This window comes from Lathyrus oleraceus, chromosome 6 (assembly GCF_024323335.1).
Source record: "Lathyrus oleraceus cultivar Zhongwan6 chromosome 6, CAAS_Psat_ZW6_1.0, whole genome shotgun sequence".
Lineage (NCBI taxonomy): Eukaryota > Viridiplantae > Streptophyta > Magnoliopsida > Fabales > Fabaceae > Lathyrus > Lathyrus oleraceus.
In genome coordinates, this window is record NC_066584.1 from 242,582,034 (window position 1) to 242,603,685 (window position 21,652).

Below are 21,652 nucleotides of genomic sequence, written 5' to 3' on the forward strand. Positions count from 1 at the left end.
GGATGGCGAGAAGGCCATGTTGTTGAGTCATCTATCTTCATTTTCATACATTGATGCCCATGAAGCTAAGGGAACATCGTTTCAAGCTCTTTCTGTTGATAATAATGATGTTAAGAAAAATGAGGAACCATGGCATCTTTGAAAGATGCCCAACATATGGTGAAGAATGGTAAATCTGCTAAGTGGGAACAAGTTGTTGAGTTTGCCGAGAACAAGAACATGGCCAGTTTGGGTTTTTCACCTGTCTCAACCCAAAGAGATTTGAAGCAAATTCAGGAAGTGTTTCACAATGCTGACTTTATTCATTCTAAGGATAGGTCTGCTACACCATCCTAGAGGACGATGAAGAGCAAGAAACACCAAACTTTGTAAAGCATAGATCGATATGCCAAAATTGGATTGTTGTTGATGTTCCTTCTGTTATTCACTTATCGAATTAATATGTTTTTTTGTTATTTTCAAAATCCTTTCACTACGCCCAAAGTGAAAGTGGATCTATGTGGGCTTTGTTTTAAATTTTCATTATCATTAATAAAATGTTATTTAGTTTATCCATATTCTGTTTTCTCTTTTTTCTTTTTTCTGAAAAAATGGTAGCATAAAAAAAATCAAGATAAAAATCACTTTTATATATGCATCACAATGTGCATTTATCTGTTCATATTCTAAAATCAAGCATAAAATCATTGTGCAAAATAATTATTAAACCCATTGAAAACAATGACGACACACCCTCTCCCAAATTTGAATTTTCTGTGTTCGAAATGGAAGAAGATAATGCTGAAGAGATTCCTGATGAGATTTCTCGGTTGCTTGAGCACAAGGGGAATACCATTCAGCCTCATAAAGAGCCATTGGAAATGATTAGTTTGGGTTCTGAGGAGAGAAAGAAAGAAGTCAAGATTGGGGAATTGCTTTGTCCAGATGTTAAGAAGAGGATGGTAGAGCTTCTCAGGAAATATGTGGATGTGTTTGCATGGTCTTATCAATTTATGCCAGGTCTTGATACTGATATCGTGGAGCATCGATTACCTTTAAAGCCAGAATGTCCGCCGGTTAAATAAAAGTTGAGAAGAAATCACCCAAATATGGATATCAAGATTAAATAGGAGGTGCAAAAGCAGATTGATGTTAGGTTCCTTGTTACTTTTGAGTATCCTCAGTGGTTGGCTAACATTGTACCAGTTCCAAAGAAATATGGTAAAGTTCGGATGTGTGTTGATTATAGAGACTTGAACAAAGCTAGTCCGAAAAATGATTCTCCTCTGCCATACATTGACATGTTGGTAGATAATACAACTAATTTCAATGTCTTCTCCTTTATGGATGGATTCTCCAATTATAATCAGATCAAGATGGAACCCGAGGACATGGAAAAAACAACCTTTATTACACACTAGGGAACATTCTGCTATAGAGTGATGCCTTTCGGTTTAAAGAATGTTGGTGCAACGTACCAAAGAGCCATGATTACTCTTTTCCATGACATGATGCACAAAGAGATAAAAGTTTATGTTCATGATATGATTTCTAAGTCGAAGACTGAAAAAGATCATGTTGAGTATTTGTTGAAGCTGTCTCAGCGGTTGAGAAAGTTTAAACTCCGTTTGAATCCTAATAAATATACTTTTGGTGTCCGTTCGAGAAAGCTATTGGGTTTCATTATCATCCAGAAAGGTATTTAAGTAGATCCTAATAAAGTCATAGCTATTCAAGAAATGCATGCACCAAAGACAAAAAAGCAAGTCAGAGGGTTCCTCGGGCGTATGAATTACATATCCATATTTATATCTCACATGACCGCCACGTGGGGGCTAATCTTTAAGCTTTTTCGTAAAGATCAAGGTTGTGTTTGGATAAAAGATTGCCATAAAGCTTTTGACAACATCAAGAGTATCTGCTTGAACCTCCTATTTTGTCTCCTCCAGTGGAAGGAAGAATGTTGATTATGTATTTGACTGCGTTAGAAGAGTCCACAGATTGTGTGCTTGGACAACAAGATGAAACTGGTAGAAAGGAGCATGCCATCTACTATTTGAGTAATAAGTTTACAAACTATGTGTCTCGATACTCCATGCTTGAAAATAGTTGTTGTGCTTTAGCATGGGGGGACAAATGTTTACGCCAGTATATGATCAATCATACCACTTGGTTGATATCCAAAATGGATCCAATCAAGTATATTTTTGAAAAGCTTGCTTTGACTGGAAGGATAGCTTGTTAGAACATGCTATTGTGTGAATATGATATTGAGTACCGTACTCAGAAAGCGATTAAAGGAAGTATTCTCGCAGATCATTTAGCTCACCAACCGATCGACAATTATCAATCCATCAAGTTTAACTTCCTTGATGAAGATGTTATGTACTTAAAAGCTAAAGATTATGATGAACAATTGCCCGAAGAAGGACCAGAGTCTGGATCCCTGTGGGGTTTAGTTTCTGATGGAGCTACTAATACTTATGGTAACAGAATTGGGGAAATAATTATTACTCCTAAGGGTTCTCATATCCCTTTCACTACAAGATTGATGTTTGATTGCACGAATAATATGGCAGAATATGAAGCTTGTATCATGGGTCTTGAAGAGGCCATTGATTTGAGAATTAAAATTCTTGATGTGTATCGGGATTCATCCCTGGTGGTTAATCAGATTAAATAAGAATGGGAGACTCGTCATCCTGGCTTAATTCCTTACAAAGATTATGCAAGGAGGTTATCAACTTTCTTTAATAAAATAGAGTTTCATCATATACCTTGTGAAGAGAATCAGATGGCGGACACTCTGGATACTTTGTCTTCTATGTGTAAAGTAAATTGTTGGAATGACGCGTCCAATATCACGATTATGCGCCTCGATAAGCCTGTTCACATGTTTGTGGCAGAAGAAGTTAAAGATGATAACCTTTGTATCATGATATTAAGAGTTTCCTACGAAGTCAGGAGTACCCGCTTAGGGCATCCAACAAAGATAAGAAGACTTTGAGAAGATTGGCTGGAAATTTCTTCCTGAATGAAGATGTGCTATATAAGAGAAACTTTGACATGGTTTTGCTCAGATGCATGGATAGATACGAAGCATGGATGTTAATGTAAGAAGTTCCTGAAGGATCCTTTGGTACACATGTCTATGGACACGCAATGGCTAAAATGTTATTAAGGGTGTGTTACTATTGGCTGACATTGGAATCTGATTGCTGTAAATATGTGAAGAAGTGCCATAAATGTCATATTTATGCGGACAAGATTCCTGTGCCTCCGACACTTCTCAATGTTATTTCATCTCCATGGAGTTTCTTTATGTGGGGAATTGATATGATTGGTATGATTGAACCCAAAGCCTCAAATTGACATTGTTTCATCCTAGTAGCCATCGATTACTTCACCAAATGGGTTGAAGTGGCATCTTTTACTAAGGTGACCAAGCAGGTTGTGGTTCAACTTATCAAGAATGAGATTATTTTCCGATATGGTGTTCCAGGTAAGATTATTACTGATAATGTGTAGAACTTGAATAATATGATGAAAGAGATTTGTGATGACTTCAAGATTGAACATCATAACTCTTCTCCTTATAGACCCAATATGAATGGGGATGTTGAAGTTGGGAATAAGAACATTAAGAAAATTATCTAGAAGATGGTTGTGACCTATAAAGATTGGCATGAGATGCTCCAATTTGCTTAGCATGGATACTGTTCGTCCGTCCGCACTTCAACAAGGGCAACCCCGTTTTCCCTTGTATATGGCATGGAAGTAGTTCTCCCTATAGAGGTAGAGATCCCATCAATGTGAGTCTTGATGGAAGCCAATTTGTGTGAGGATGAATGGTGTCAGAACATATATGATCAGTTGAACTTAGTCGAAGAGAAGAGAATTACGCCTTTGTGTCGTGGCCAATTATATCAAAAGAGAATGAAGAAAGCATTTGACAATAAGGTTCAACTTCGTGTATTCAGAGAAGGTGACCTTGTGATCAAGAAGATCCTGTCTTTCAACACTGATTTTAGGGGCAAGTAGACTCCTAATTATAAAGGCCCATATGTTGTTAAGAGAGCTTTCTTCGGTGGTGCATTGATTCTTACAACTATGGATGGTGAAGAGCTCCCTCGTCCTGTGAATGCCGATGCGGTCAAGAAATACTTCGCCTAGAAAATAAAAATAACAGCTCACTAATTTAGAGACATAAAGGCGACTTAGGGGAAAAAATGAGCGTCTCGGTGGATTGAAAACCCGAAAGGGAAGTCCAGGCAAAAGTTAGAGACATAAATAAAAGTTAATCATCCTAGTAGATTGAATCGGAAAGGTATATCTAGGCAAAATTTAGAGATTATGACAAGTAATTGCATCAGGCCAGACTTGAACATTTGAAGCAACAGTGTCTATCAAAGGTTCCTATTCAGTCATCCTCGACCGAAGTTCATAACATAGCGGAATTCAAAGTTGTTAGAGAGAATAGTGGTCATTGTATTTCAATGTAGCACTTTACATGTATTTACCATTTTTTAAACTTTGTAATAATCCAAGAAGTCATGCCGTTCACAGACTACCATTCTATCAATAAAATTTAAGCCTTTATTCCATTTGTTTGATATTCTTATTTTGTTTCAGTTCACGAAATTTTATTTATTTATTTATGATAATTTTTTAAACAAAATATATCTAAATAATCATATTTTGTAAATTTACAAAAAAAAATATTTTCCTCGACTTGTGAAAATGAAAGAGGAATGTTAATAGCAATCTCAGGGATGGTAAGATCCTGAAGAATGGAATTCAGTGACTTCCCTAGACAGAATTTCCTTTGTTACATGAATAACAGTTTCCCTAACATAATATTACAAGAATGGTAGAATTCCTAGCAAGATCTCCGCCAGCATCTTCGTCTTGTTGAGATTAGTCGAGTATCTGGTTGTACCGATTATCAGTCTAACTCCCTTTGTATTTTTTTTGTCAGCATATTCATATGCATATGTATATCATCATGATATTTATTTGCGCATTTTGCATTTCTTGGTGCCCCACCGCTTTTTGGTGTTTTCACTCCCCGCAGAGTGTATGCGTCCTCTCTCCAATAGAGTGTCGACCTTAAGTAGAAATTGCTTATCCTTTCTAATTCCCTGCTGAGCTTGATTCTTGTGGAAAATTTTGTTTTAGTTTTCCTTTCCAGTTCATTATCTGGATGGAATCAATCTCCAATTGAGTTCATGTCCTCATTGGATTGAGTCTTCTTTGACCCTTTCTCTCCAGTTCGTTCCTGGGTTGAATTTTGGTCCCTTTTGAGCTCACTACCTTTGTTAAGCTATCACTTGGTTGATAGTAGGTAATAGTTCCTCTTACCTTTGATTGGTTACCTTTGTTAAGCTATCACTCGGCTGGTAGTTAGTAATCATTATGTTCGAGCTTATTACCTTTGTTAAGCTATCACTTGGTTGATAGTGGGTAATAGTTCCTCTTACCTTTAATTGGTTTCCTTTGTTAAGCTATCACTCGGCTGATAGCTTGTAATCATTATGTTCGAGCTTATTATTTGTTAAGTTATCACTTGGTTGATAGTAGGTAATAGTTCCTCTTACCTTTGATTGGTTGCCTTTGTTAACCTATCACTCATTTGGTAGTTGGTAATCATTATGTCCGAGCTTATTACCTTTGTTAAGTTATCACTTAGTTGATTGTAGGTAATAGATCCTTTTACCTTTGGCTGATTGCCTTTGTTAAGTTATCACTCGGCTGATAGATGGTAATCATTATGTTCGAGCTTATTACCTTTGTTAAGCTATCACTTGGTTGATAGTAGATAATAATTCGTCTTACCTTTGATTGGTTGCCTTTGTTAAGTTACTACTTGGTTGGTAGTTGGCAATCATTCCTTTTGAGCTTATTAACTTTACTTGGCTGGTAGTTAGGTAATATTCCTCCCCTAGTGGAGTTGGGATTTTCCCATTTTAATGACTTTATTTCCCTGGTGGAGTCTTGTCTTATTAAGCCTTCTCCGTTGGGTCTCTTTTGTGGCCATTCTCTAACTATATTTTGGTTTCTTACCAAATGATGGTTATTCCCGAGTCTTTTCTTTTCCCCTGCGGAGATTTATTTGCCCCCAGTCGGGCCCCCCTATGGAAACTGTTATTCCCCACAAAGATCCTTGTTTGTGTTCATTACCTTAAGCATTTTGCGGTATCATAGGGTCATTGGATCTTTGATATTTAAGTCGCTTCAATCTTGTCGAGACAAATATTTCAACCTTCATATATCCAAATTGAAGAAACTTAAAAAGGGGCATCTTCCATAGCCTAATTTTTAACCCTAAGATCCCACATATCATTTGCATCATTGCACACAACACAAGATCACATCATGGTCCTTCCCATATCCATCTTTGGGTTTTCTTTTCTGCAGGGATCACCAAGCACCTCTTTGTTGGTTTGTTTTACCTATATGTTTATATGATTAATTGCTTATCTAACTACTAATCAAAATACAAAAAGTATGTCTTGTTTCCCTTAAGTTTATTATTCAAGGTAAGGGCTTTTCAATCAAGAGCATCTCAAAGTTTTGTTGCTTACTTCTCAAGGAAAGTCAAAGGTTGATGCGTTTATTTCCATTCCTTCTTCACCAAGTTACTTCAAGCTTTGAGTAACTTAATCAAGAGGCAATCAAAGATACCTTATTTTGAGTTCATATGATCACCCATGTTCTTTGAAATACAAGAAAAGTCCAAGTACACAAGCTTGTTCCAAGTGGTTTGACCAAAAAGTCAATATTTTGAAGCCAAAGTTCCAAGGATCACAACTCCTTCAATTCTCAATATTTTTTAATGCTTATTTTTACATGAAAAGATATAATTATTCTTAGAGGATCATCAAAAGTTTGGAGACATTATAGATCATTTTTTGGACTTAGTGAAATTTGACCTATTTTCAAGTGATTTTTTCTCAACTTTCAAGGATCATAACTTCTTCAATTTTCAACATTTGAGGCTGATTATTTTTTAACAATGTCATTTGTGATGTCCTCTACAAGTTTTTTTCAAGGACCAAGGTCAAAATATGCTTGGAAGGCCATGAAATTCATTGAGACATTACATGTCATTTTCAGCCATGGAACACTTTGAATTTTTTCTGTTATATGATCCGTTTTTTGTGCCAACTTCAACATGACATAACTTTGTGCTCAAATATCCAAATGCAAATTTTCTTGGCACGCTGTAATCTTTTCCATGATACCAACACATTGCAAAAAGAATGGGATTAAAAATCCTCTTGAGTAGGATGTCCCATTGGGTTGAACATGGTAACTTGCAACTGAAGAAATTGCCATTTGCCCGAATTTTGAACTTCACTAATCTCAATTCCAAGCCAAATTAGCATGTGTTTTGGACCTAAACATGTTTAACCAAGTCTCCAGAAGTTAATTGACCCTTGAAACGCATGATTTGGCTGAGTTTTGATGGATTGCAAGTCACACTTTTCTCACATTCAGATCAAATTCGGTTTGCACAAAATCAGCATCATTCCACATGTATTTGGATTCAAACACATTCCCTATAAATAGAGGAAGCTACTGTATTTATTTCCAAGCTTTGGAGAGCCAAGAAGTCCCTGCTGCAACTTGAAATTTTCCAGAAAAAAATCAACTATCGTCTTTTGAGTTTCAGCTTGTTCCAATCCAATTTCTTGATTTCATTAGCATCTTCGGCATACTATGAAACTTTTGCAATAATTCCCAAGATCTGAGACCTTATGAAGTGCTTTAACCAGATCGAGCTTCATCAACTTCAGATCACCATCTAGACAAGGTAGTTCTGAGCATCATTTAAACTCAAACAAGTTACCATAATATAGTCCTTCACTCTCTGATGCTTTCCCCTAACTTATCTGGTGTTGATTTATCTGCTCATCATTTAAATTTATTTTTCGTGGCTTGCTTGTTTCTAAAACTTCTCTGAAATTCCCTTTGCTCATTTAATTTTATAAAATAAAGAATTTGGAGCATAAGGTTGAATTCGGGATGAGAAGAGGATCACAATGGTGGTGATCTCGTGTTCTGAATTCACCAAATGATGAAAATCTGGTGAGAGCTCACTGGAGAAGACGACCAGAGTGTTCCAGGTCATCTGAGTTTAGCCAGACACGTTGGACAAATGAATGTTTTGATTTGTTGGATTTGAATTGGATTTTGTGTGTTGCTTGTAGTGTGCTCCATCGTGCATCCTAACCTGAGGAGTATTGGATCTGACACGTCAATTAATGAGGCGTGATCCAATGTTCCGTGTTTTTTTCTGGTTTTGATTATTTTTTGTTTATTGTTTTTAATTGTTTTTTCTTTTAAAATTCATAGTAATTCTATTTTCCATCCAAAAAATCCCAAAATAATTTCTAAAATTCTCTTTTATTTTTCTTCAATTGATTTTTTATTTTTTCACATTTTATTTCATTGATTTTCTATTTTTCATGAATTTTCTCTTTTCTCCTTTATTTTAATTGGTTAAAAATACTTTTCTGCATTTTTAAATTCTAAAAAAATTATTATACGCTTCTTATTTTATTTTCAACCTTCCATAATTTTCTTAGTCATTTAATTGGTGTTTTGAAGGTCTTTATGGATTTTTCATTTCTATTCTACTTTAAAGTTCATTTAAAAATACTTTTGGTGCATTCTATTTTATTTAATTGCATTTTATATTTGTGCGACCTTTGTGAACTTCTTTTGGCCTTGGATCATGAAGCTTTAGATCATAAGTCTCATCAAACTCAATGGATCTTGGGTATTAATGGGGCGAAAACCCTAATCCACCAAAATGGATGATTGATTTTGATGATGACTTGATCAAACTTTTGGTCCAATTTGGGTGTGACCTCTCTTGTCATCTCCTTCTTTTCCCTTTGATCAATTGGATGGTTTGTGTCCATCTTGTTCATGATGTGTGGATTGGTACTTGATGAACTTTCATCATTTCAAATCTACCTCATAATATATCATGGATCATTTAAGGTACTTTGGATTGATGCATAAGTTTGTCCTAAGTGTCATGAAGTATGGATTGAAGTAATGGACCATTCTCCTAGTCTTTATGCTTGATAATTCCTCCTTTTCTTTCTTTTTTTGTGTGGCATGACTTTAGGAGGATGATTTACATATCATTTCTCTAGCATGTATTAACACTAACATTATTATTTACCGGCCTCAGATAGTTGTGACTTCTACATAAGTCCAATTACGATTGCTTAACATAGCGCTAAATTTGTCCCAAAAGCAAAGACATTTTATAAGTGAGATTGTAAGTCTCCTACTCCTCATGGTATTGTATGAAAATAATGCCCCCTTTTTCATTTGTGAGAGCTAGTGGCATACTTGTTGATTTGTGTCCAAGTTGGAGGCCTTCTCATAATGATGTATATGTTCCTATTTTCATGCTTGTGGATGAATAGTTGAGTGTTCTCCAAAAATGACCAAACCATCTTTCATTTTGATTACTAACATTTTACTTGTATTAACGTTTACTTCCAAGTCATTTACTTTATGCTCTTTTATTTTTATGCCATTTAATTTATGTTTAGTATTTCATATCATATTATTTGTGATTATGTCATTTATTTTTTCTCCATTTGGGTTTTTCTTTTATGTTCTTGTAGAGAAAACACTAATAATAAAACACCTACAAAGAAACTTGGTTCTCTTGATTCATGGACTTGTGGTTATTATCCTTAGCAATGTTATGGAGTTATGGACTTAGAATTAGGATCTTGACCTTTGCTTCAGGATTTATGATTTGAGACCTTGGAATTCATCTGATACCTTTGATTTTGGACTTCTCTTGGAGACTTGGTTAAGTCACTTTGGTTTCATCTGATACATGAGTTATTATTTGCTTATTTGGCTTGCTTGAGGCTTATTCAAAATGAGGGAATTCTTGCTTGACTTATGTCATAAAGCTTGCTATTTCATTGTTAGATCTTTCCTCCATAGCTTTTACTTTATGCTCTATGATAGTCTCTTCTTCTTCTCCCTTTATTTAATTTTTAAATCTTCTCCCTCTTTCCAAAAATCTTCTTGATTTTAAACTTGAATCACTTTCTCAATAAACCTTGACTTTTATCAAGTGATTTTCAAAACCCTTTTTCCTAATAAATTCTAATTCACCTTAAGCATATTTAGACTAATTTCAAAAGACTTAAAAAATGCATAACTCATTCAAACTATTTTATGCCTTTTGTACACTTTTTTCCTTTAAAGTTTTTTTCTTAAAGTTTAGACATGAGTCATTTCATAGTCGAGATATAATTCTCCTATCCCCATCGCATTGATGATAATGCTTTTTTCATCTGTGAGAGCTAGTGGAATACTTGTCTATTTTCTTTGTTTGATTTTTGATAAAGCCAATTGAAACTTCAGATATTCTGTTTCTATGTTTGCATATTCATCATATGGAATACATGTTTTATTCTGCTCATCTAGATTGACCAAGATGCATCCAAGAATTCCTTGTTCTTGTCAATTTTTTTATACTTTTCAAAAGATTCTATGTGATTTTCCTTTTCATTCAATAATGTGGCATCTACAAGTTATGAGTCATCAGAGCTTATAGTTTCTTCTTCCACTGCTAGAGTAGAAAAGACAAGTTTTCCATCAACTAAAGGTGGATTGAGTTCATGTTCCATAGTAACTAGTGTTTCTAATATACTTGTCACACCTTTTTTTATTGATTCAAGGATTTCTATTAGTTGCTTCCATTTGGGAAGAGTAGGGGCATCTTCATTTTGCATAGCTCATTATCACCTTTATTAGAAAACTTTGCAAATTTTCATAGAATGACCAAATTTCTTATAATAAGTACAATAGTAGGGAAAAAATTGATATTCTAACTCAGTGAAAAAGGAAATGCAAGGCTCTTCCTTTCTACCAAGATCATGTATCTAATGTGTCAGCAGAAACATCCATATCCGCAAACAACCTAACATAATGACCAAATGTTCTATCTACCATATTTTTGGTTGAAGCTAATTCATAACAAATAGGTGTACATATACTACTTGTGATTACATGAAATATTTTTGGATGCCATTATTCTTCCCCAAGATCATAGAAATCTAATCAAACTTGCATTGTGTTGTTCTATTGTAGAATAGGAATGAAATTTTTGGACCACGAAAATAACTTTAACAAGCCTGTTAAGAGGTTCCAAGCCACTGAGACACGCACCCTTCTTATGTCTTCAAGGGAGGTGAAGGAAAATTCAAAGAATCCCTTACCAAGAGAAATCACCTTCATTTCCCCAAATCCTTCCACAAAGTAGAAAGTTTGGAGCGCAATCTAACCTTTGAGATGTGAAACTTTTTGGCCAAAGGATTCAACCATGAAGGTGTGTTTGCACATGTCAACCCCTGCTTGGTATTCTTTTGTTGGTGTTATGATTGAGAGACGATCCCCTTTCAAAACTAGTTAAAGAAACTGTGATGTTGATACGTCACACACTCTATTAAGGATTTGAATGAGAGTATTTGGGTTTAGGGCGTGTGTTGGAATAATCGTGTTTGTTTTAAGTGTTGAAGTTGGCGCAAGATAGTACCACAATACACTAAAAGATTTCATTATTAATTGGTGAGAACAACCAGCTTAATCAAAACTATTGTGGAAGATGATGAACACTGTTAGATTTGAAAAGCTCATTCTTTTAAGAGAATGTTTGATCTTTTCCCTTTCTAAAATAGTATAGATAAGTAGTAAATTTAAATTTATAGACCGTGTTTTAGATTAAATCACAGATTATAAAATACCAATCTTTCTTGTTATATAAATTTTATTTCAATATAATTTGTTTGTTTCAGCATCTTAATATATATAAGTTCTAAATTTAAATATATTTATAGTGTATAATTTTAAATTTATATTATAATATGGAAGACTCGTGCTGTGAAACAAAAAAGTAACATAAAAAGGAAAACAAATTGAAATACTGATTATAATAAGTGAAAAGTTTGAGGATATTAAAAAATATAATCTTATTATTCAAAAAACAAATCTAATGAAAATATGTAAACATGTATTCAAAACAAGTATTTATATGTTTGAATAAAATTAAATATAACAATTAGAATTGACTAACAAAAAAAATAGGAAACATGAATTCTATATTTTAATTATGATCATAATGAATGAAAGTAGGATAAAATGAAAGCTCGTCAAAAATATTAATGAGAATATCAATATAATTGATGAAAGAATTATGGACAAAATAGAAAAATAACTATTAAAATATACAAATATTTGACATTAAAATTTATTCTAGAATAAAATAATAATTTAATTGAATTTTTATAAAATTAACTTTTATTATGTACATCAATAAATAAGAGTAAATACTTTATCCGATAACTATCATAAGTAAAAAAAAAACTTCAATCTAAATCACTATTATAAGCAAAAGTTGTATTACTAAGACACCCATAATTCATTTCAATAATATTTAATATTCATAGTTGATTCATCAAATATAATTAAAGATATTATAATAAATTTTATTTTAATTTAATTGTTTATAAAATCAAAAATATTAATTACACTTAATTAATTCTTTTAATCAGTGTAAAAATAATTATTTTTATTTATATTATGACCGGAAGGAGTACGAACATTATGCGAATAATAATTTTAAAAAATATTTAACTTTATAAGATTTTGACCAAAAATCAATGAATATTCCTTTCAAATTTAAGAAAACAACACAACTATTAAATGGTTCAAATCTCATCTTAGATTATAAGAATAGTAAAATAGTAACTAAAATTATTTTTATTAATAAAAAATACATTTTTAATTATTATTATTATTATAATAAGAATAATAATAATAATTTGTGTATGTTAAGAGTCTAACAAGAGACAATATATGATCCGAACATGTCTTTATAAGTGGGCCTAATAATCATTCTACAAAGCGATTTTGTAGGATTAAGTTAACCTCAAATCACATTTTTTAACATGATACTAGAGTCTAGTTTAATATTCGACGGATAATATCAAAATTTGGATATGAGGTGGTGTTAAGAGTACCACAACTAGGGTTGCAAATGAGTCGAGTCAAAACTCCTTAAGAATTGGTTCAGCTCAAATCTCAACGTGAGTTTGATACAAACTTTTTTTTAACTCAAACTCGACTCGTTATAAGTTCACAAACAACTCGGTTTAACTCGTTAGGTTCATTTCATTAGGTTTTACACCGTCAGTTAATTATAGTCATTGGATGTTGAAACAAGTTTGACTTTTATTTTAAAAATCTATAAAGTAATGCAAACGGGTGATGGTGATGAATCGATTGTGTACATTTTTTTACACTGACAGTGTATAGTAATAAATCTCTTTGAAAAAATAACATTTTAAAAAACATACATTTTATATTTATATTTGATATTTTAAATTAATATATATTTTTAAAAGAAAATACTTAAATAAAATAAATGTTAAAAGATTAGTAAACATCACATATTTAAATCCTTGAATCTAAATTAATTAAAATAAATTCTAAAAATAATATAAAAGATATATGCTACAAATTTTTAAAAAGCATCATTTTTTTAAAGATACTTTAAAATAAATTAAAGATATATGTTTTTTTTTTAATTTAAAAATATTTTTATATGATGTAAATTTTATTACAAGATATTATTTTTTAAATTAAAAGAAATTTAAAGTATATAGTTGATTTTCTTAAATTTAATGAAATTTAGAAAATATTTTCTAAATTAGAAAACATATTTTATTTTTAATTTTTTTTATTCATGAATCTAATTATGTATAGTTCAAGTTCATCTAATTTAATTAATGAATTTAATTTTTTGTTCATATTATTTAGTTCATGAACCTATCTCAATGATTAAGTTGTTGAATCGAATTTCGAACTATATTCGAGTTGATTCGGTTCATTGTCAGTCCTATCCAACAACAGACAATATATGACATTAACATATTCTTATAAATAAGCGTAATCCTTATTGTATAAGACAATTTTGTAGGATTGAGTTAGACTAAAATAATAGTGGGTGTAATGTATCTTTAAGAACTCTAATTACTTTGTAAAAAAACATGATAACAAAATTAAAATATAAATATTATTATGATTATAATTAATCATATTGAAACTAAAAATTTATAGATATTTTAAATAAATACTTTTTAAATTAAAATATAATATAGTCATATAAAATTAAATTTTAAATGGAAACACAATATAAATAAATATTATTTTTAATTGAATTTCAAATGAAAACCCAAAAAATAAATCTGGAGCATTTAATAGTTATCTTATATATATTTGAAATATATTCTTTAAGATTATAAAGTTAATCTCTTAATAATGATATTTATTTTACATGCTTATATAAATTTTCTCAAATTTATTAGTTTTGCATTACTCCATCTATTTCATCATGAGTGACTCAATTGAGCATTTCGCACATATAAAAAAAATATATAAATAAAAGAGACAAAAATGCTTTTACTAAACTATTTTTATTAAATATTGAGAATAATAAAAATAATATTAGTTAAAGATAAAAATTGAAAAAAGAATTATCAATATTATATTTGAAATTAATTAAAAGAGTCATTCAACATAAAAGATTATTTTATGAATTGATAACTTATTATAGGACAAATGAATTATTGTGGGATAGAGGGAGTAAAAGTTACCTATTTTATATTCATTGTATTGAGTTTCAAATTTTACTAAATATTAAAAATAATTATTTGTATCACTTTAATTTATAAAAAAAATATTTTTCTAATTTTTCATTTTTATACAAACTTAATTGAAAAAAATTTATAAACTAAATATTTTATATTTATATTTTGCTGCTTTTTATACAAAACCAATTTAAATAAAATTCAAGAGTGTTTAAAAAAATTCATGAGATTCTTTTTATATAATATTTTTAACTATGAAATTTAGTCTATAATGTTATATGGTCTAAGAATACTATTTTTAATTAAAAAAATATCGAAATTAAATTATGACTCGACGGATAGGTCACCTATGACGAATGAGACAATTCGACTTAATTTACTAATTTAATTAAATGAGTGTGACTTGGTTTAGGGTTCAAATCGGTTGATGTCACTTAATTTTAGTGATCATCTAATACTTATAAATCAACAACTTTAAACAAATGACAGGTCACCTAATACAAAACTTTTATTATTGTTATAATCTAGTAGTTTGGTTGTAGGACATTTTATGTGAGGGATATTAAACACTAAATATAAAAATGTCCTCGATTTGAATTTAAATCTTGGTTCTCCATGTTCGGATATCTAACTCTTTTTGCTACTCATGTTAAAAAATAAGATATGATTCCACACCCTGTTTAAAAAATATTGAATTTAATATATGATTTATTTATTTATTTTTGCTAACGAGTGCTCTAAGGGAACTCTTTAAGGATTCTTTATTAAGACCTTTTTAATGTTAACTATTTAAATTCGTAACATATTGAATACAATTTTTTTTACAAAAACTTATCGTTCTAAGTCTGGAAAGAGTTCCTTTAGCCTTGTTTGGAAGATTAGAGGGGATGGGGAAGGGGAAGGAAGGGCTTCGGAAAATGATTTTTTTTAATATATAGATAGATCTTTAATATTTTTTGAAAAAAAGATTTTGTATAGAATAATAAAAGAATGTTTATTATTAATATATTTTTAATTTTTAAAATACTATAATAACATAAATTATATTTGAACAATTTGTCTAAGCTCTTAAAATCCCTCCTCCAAAATAATTTTTTAGTTTTTCAAATTATAAGGATTTTGATTTTTTAATAAAAATAAATCCCCAAAAACCGTCTCACGTAAATCCTTCTATTTTTCCACTCAATTTTTCCCTTTTTTTCAAAACTGTTAATCCCTTTTTCTCTAAACTCCCACCAAAGCCTTAGAATACTTGTTAGTAACATTAAGTTATGTAATGATGGTCGTGCATTAGAGCGCGATGATTTTTGATAAAAGACTTTCAATTAGTTCTCAATATAATACACAAAATTAAAAAAAAATGAAATATAAAAATAATATACTCCTAAATTTCTTTCTTTTTTTAAATTGAAAATAATATCTAGTATCCAAACAAAGACTTAATAAAGTCTGAGGTATAACTCTATAAAAGCAGAACGGTACAAGGAAAATAACACACAACATTTGATTTCTTGTTAATTTTTTTGAAGCTCTGTTGCGACCATGAATAAGAAGAATGCAAATTGCTCCCCTGGAAAAACAAAGAAGGGTGACTCAAATAAGGTAAAAAAAAATTACAACTCTTTATGATATTTGAACCATTGTTATAATTTCCAGCCTTTTTAATTTTCAAAATTAGGTCTCTCATAACTCACAGGTAGGCAATCAAGATGTTGAGGGGTTTCAGAATTCATCTTTGGTCGATGAAACAAAGAATGTGAACCAAGAGAGTCTCGTCCAACAGGAAATTGTTGAAGCTAGAGACAAATTGGAAAAGCAGAAACAAGACAATCGGAAGAAAGAGTTGGATCTTCTTATGATCAAAAGCATTCAAAATGAAAATCTGTTAGCCAACCTCACTATTGGCGATTCAATTGATTTAACCAAGATGATAGATGAGAAAATTAAGGAGATTGATGCTAAGATCGCTTCACTCGATTGATCAAATGTTATTTGAAAGTATTTATCATGATTATGAATAAAATTTGTGGATCTGAATAAAACTCATAATAAACTTCTTTTGCTATAATTTTTCTATCACTAATCTTCGTTAAATTTTGATTTGAATTAACATTTTTATCTCATTAGTATATTCATTAAAATACAAATTGATAGTACTAATTTCAATTTACGAGAATTTAAAGTTTGCTTACACTGAAATATTGGATTTTGGTTAAAATTACAATTCTAATATCGGAATTTAATTAAAATTGTTTATTGAAACTCTAAACACGAACTATCATTTAGTTATAGAAAAAACACAAATATATGCAGTATAAAGTTGCAGTATGATATCGTTGTCATGGTTTTCATAATCAAGATATTGTGTCTCTTTGGTAGGATGCAATTTGTCACGAAAATAAAACTTAGATCCTAAAATTTTATATGGGCATTTCATACGTTGAAATTAGGGATGCTAATTTGCATCTGTTAATAGAGATTCCTATAGAAATCATTTGTTCGAATCTTTAAAGTTGGGGATTTTTCCCCCGTGGGAACGAGGATGGAGGGAAAAGTCCTTAGGATGACACTCTTCTTTGTTCATTGTGTTTATGGTAATTACTCTTCAACTTCACTATACTTCAGTTATTAACCTGTTTTTCATTCAATTAGTAAATTAGTGGTTATGTTTCCGTAAGTGCAAGTGTTTTTTCAATTTTTTTAATGAAGTATGTGTTTTTATTTTTAAAAAACTAAAGATTGAAAATATACACTAATGAAAGATGTGTTTTGATCGAAAAGTATAGAATTTTTTATAAGATTCGATCTCCATGGATGTCCAATTCTTCTTAGGGATCTGTGGAGATGAAGATGGGGGGAATATTTTTCCAGGATAGGGATTGGAGACAGAGATGGAAAAAACATTGGGAGGTGAGGCCGAGAGTAGGGAAGCATCATTCGCACACTATCCCGTTGACTTCCCTAGTTGGAATGGATGTTCTAACTCCCAATTTTCACTTTTCTATATTTAATGTATGTGATTTTTATTAGTAGACTATTTAAAAAAATAAACCTGCTTAAGTAAAATTTAATTTCGAAGAAAATTGGTTTTGGTGATAGAACTCGTTTGAGACATGATATTGTTGGCATTCAACCACACTACCTTAACCCAATAAACAAACATGATTTATAATTTCAAAAGATGGATCATTGGATTTATTGGCTAAATATCATATGAGAGTTTTTAAATTCATACCGACATATGCTCAAATCTACCAAAATACACTACTAATAGGATCCTTGCAACCTTGTATTTTAAGAGGAAAATATTGTAGTTACATGTCCCTATTTCACTCAGGGAGGGCATTTATATCTGATTGTTTTGTTGCTTGTCTTATTGCTTTCATCTTTGATTTCACTCAGGGATGGATCTTTGATGTCCCTACTTCATGATTGCCACCTCCCAGAATCAAGTTTGATAAGATTTTTTTTAACATGCATAAAACTTTGGTTAGATTTTATCTTGATCATGATTTTCTTTGATTAATTACATGTATTAGTGAAATGAAATCATTTTGTGTTCTTGATTTAAGTTTGATTCAAAGTAAAATCTCAAAGTGCCTTTAAAAAATTGAAAAATGGAGATTTTACATGGTTGTTATGAATCATTGTAGTTTACACTAAATTTTTTATTCTAATCATATTGGACATAAGTAAACCTAATCATTTGATTTAAATCAATATTTGCACGTGATCCTAATCATTTTCATGGTGGCCAATTCTATTTGATTTGATTTGAATCAAAATTTGTACATGATTTGAATCATTCACTTTTTCAATAAATTCTCTATCAGGGCATTGACATTTGATTTTAATCAATATTTACACATGATTCAAATCACATGGCTCATGATTCAAATCACCCCTTTCCTGATTCGATCAATTACTAGCGAGGGAGCTTGGGATGTTTTAACCATTTTTGAACAAAGATGAAAAAATCAACAATAAAAAACACATAAAATATGCTATCTGTAAGACCCCAATTTTAACCCCTAAGATCCCTCATGCAATCTCATCATATGCATTAGCATTGAGATCAAACCTTGGCATCCTCCTTACCCCTTTTTGTTTGGGTTTGTTTGGGAGAGATCACCAAACACTATGTGATTGTATCATACTTGTATATTATCATTTTTACTAACCAAAATACCAAATATATGTTTTTGCATTTGCCTAACTCATTTGTAGGAAGGGCATGATCCCCATTTGATCTATCAAGTTCATATTTAGGGTTTAAGACCCTCATGGATACAAATAGCACAACCAAGGATTGATCCAAAAAGTCTCTAAGCATCATATATGAGTCCCAATGATCTCTACATGTTATTTTGATCAAGTGTTCTTCAAGATTTTGGAGTTGATTTGCCTTAGAAACCCTAGTTTGTCTAGGTATCTTGAGTAACTTCTTCAACAAGCTTCCTCACCAATTGATCAAATTTCTCAAGGGACACTCCAAAATTCATCATATTATGCATATATGATCTACCATGAGCCTAAAAAGTCAATAGAATTGCAAGTTAGCAAGTTGGTTGATGGTGGTTGGTCAGATGAATTCATCTGATCAAAACTGGGTCTCCCTAGACCCTATCTCCTACAATTTTCACCATATGAAAATGATTCCAAGATCTAAGTTACTATAAATGACATTAAAAACAACTTTAATGTTGAAGTATAGAGCTAATTTTTCTTGGAAAGTCATTTTACATGTTGAAATATTATAGGTCATTTTGTCTAAACCCTAATTTGAAAGTCACTTCCCAAGGCCATAACTTGCTCAATTTTTATGAGATCAAATATTTCCAAGTTGCACAATCAAATTCAAGATGTCTACTTAAACTTTGATGTTTGGAGTGAAATATAATTCAACTTTTATGAGCATGTGATATGAGGATACATTATAGGTCATTTTTGACATATACCATTGAACAAGTGATTTTCCTCAACTTCAAAAATGCGTAACTCTATCATTCTAAATCCAAATGACATGAAATTGGTGATCATTTTGAAGTTATTTGAAATATCTACAACTTTTATTAATACACTTTTCTCATTTAGAGCTCACATGAAAAGTTTAGTGAGGTGGAACATTGAGGTATATGGCTTGACACTTAGAAACATTTTCAACATATTGAAATTTCCAAACTTCCACCTCAAAATTCACCTTGATCCAAGTTCCAAATAGAAAAGTCTTCAACATAAGAGTTGTTCCCCTTGATCTTAGCTTTCCAAAGAGTCTTATTTCATCCATTTTGGACAAGGTTTGCTAGGGCTTCGCATGGTCTTAACAGGTCTGCATCAAGTGGAAAGATCAAATGTTCAAAACATCACATAGCATTGTCTTGCCATTCAAGCTTCATTTCAGATGCATTTAGACCAAAATGGATTGCTTCATGGGCCTGTACACGGCCATGCAAGCTTGTGCATGACCTTGCCAAATTTGGAAGTTGTAACAACCCAATTTTTAGTATTTATTTATTATACTATTATTACTAGATTTTATTTTATTTATGTGGAGTGTTAATTAATTAATTGGTTGTTCGGTAGTATAATAATCGATTATATTAATTAATTTGGTGTGTTAATTAATTATTTAGTTGATAGGAGATATCATGAATAATAGAATTAATTAACTTGGTGGATATATGGTGTTAGTTTAATTTATTTGAATTAAATAGAGATATTTAAATATTAGGTCTTATTGGGCCTATTAATTAAATTAGAAGCATAATGACTTAAGCCCAAATAGAATACTAATATAAATAGTAAGAGGTGAGGAGAGTGAGAATTAGGATTCATTTGATCATTGAAGGCAATAGAGAAAGAGGAGAGGAAAAGTAAAGAGAAGAGCTAGGATTTCTAGAAAATTAAAGAGGTAAGGGGGAAATCCTTATTATTATGGGTTAGTATAATTGGGTCAATGGGTAGATGTATGTTTAGGTTAAAATTCCTAATTTTGTATGGTTGTTTGGAATTATTAGGTTTTGATGAGTATGCTTGATTGTGGTGATTGATCGTGTTAAAACTGTAAATTAACGTTATATATTTAGATTATTGTGTGAGTTATAATTTTCTGAACGTTTGGAGTTGTACGGAATTGAAATCGGAGGTCCGAAGGTCCTCCAACGATGAAAAATGCAGAAAATTCTGCATGCTGTCCGTCACACTCGCGGCTTTTTTTTTTTATGTTTTATTGTCGAAATCGTTTTGGTCATAACTTTTGATCCGTAAGTCTAAATTGAGTGTCGTTTGAAGCGTTGGATAGCTGAAACAGAAGGCTATAACTTTGTTTCAGGAATAAAATAATTTTGGAGATTATTTCATGGATGTTTTTGGGGTTGAAGAAGATGAAAATTATGTTGGAAAATTTAGAAAACAACAACTTTTTAGTAACGCCTTCGTGCACGGTTTTATTCATAATTTTCAACTCGTGAATCATTTTGGGTTGGGGTTTAAAGCATTAGAAAGGTGACTCTAATAAATATTATGTGAATGGTGTATTTGTTATGAATGTGTATATGTACCATTGGTGAATTGTGAATGATATATTGTTATGAATGTGTATATGTACCATTGGTGGATTGTGAATGATATATTGTTATGAATGTGTGTATGTACCATTGGTGGATTGTGAATGATACATTGTTATGAATGTGTATATGTACCACTGGTGGATTGAGAATGATATATTGTTATGAATGTGTTTATGTGTCATTGGTGGATTGTGAATGATATATTGTTATGAATGTGTTTATGTGCCATTGGTGGATTGTGAATGATATATTGTTATGAATGTGTATATGTACCATTGGTGGATTGTGAATGATATATTGTTATGAATGTGTATATGTACCATTGGTGGATTGTGAATGATATATTGTTATGAATGTGTATATGTACCATTGGTGGATAATTCATAGAGTTGAATTATGGTGATA

The 21,652-nt window shown here is 31.2% G+C and overlaps 1 protein-coding gene across 2 annotated transcripts; it reads left to right on the forward strand.

The window, feature by feature from the left end:
- Positions 1 to 16,165: 16,165 nt before the first annotated feature.
- LOC127094664 (uncharacterized) lies at positions 16,166 to 16,757 on the forward strand. 2 transcript variants are annotated; one of them, XM_051033470.1, is made up of 2 exons: positions 16,166 to 16,280; positions 16,357 to 16,757. In XM_051033470.1, exons 1-2 carry the CDS (start codon positions 16,221 to 16,223, stop codon positions 16,657 to 16,659), a joined length of 363 nt encoding a protein of 120 aa, XP_050889427.1. In that variant the 5' UTR covers positions 16,166 to 16,220; the 3' UTR covers positions 16,660 to 16,757. The 2 variants fall into 2 exon arrangements, with proteins under 2 accessions (XP_050889427.1, XP_050889428.1); XM_051033471.1 differs by having other exon boundaries at positions 16,375 to 16,757.
- Positions 16,758 to 21,652: the final 4,895 nt, after the last annotated feature.

What these genes read in the sequence shown, in the direction of transcription:
- LOC127094664 (XM_051033470.1), top strand. Translation starts at nt 16,221, where the DNA reads ATGAATAAGAAGAATGCAAATTGCTCCCCTGGAAAAACAAAGAAGGGT. An exon ending in AGAAGGGTGACTCAAATAAG is followed by an intron (nt 16,281 to 16,356) that starts GTAAAAAAAAAT and finishes TTTCAAAATTAG; the next exon opens with GTCTCTCATAACTCACAGGT.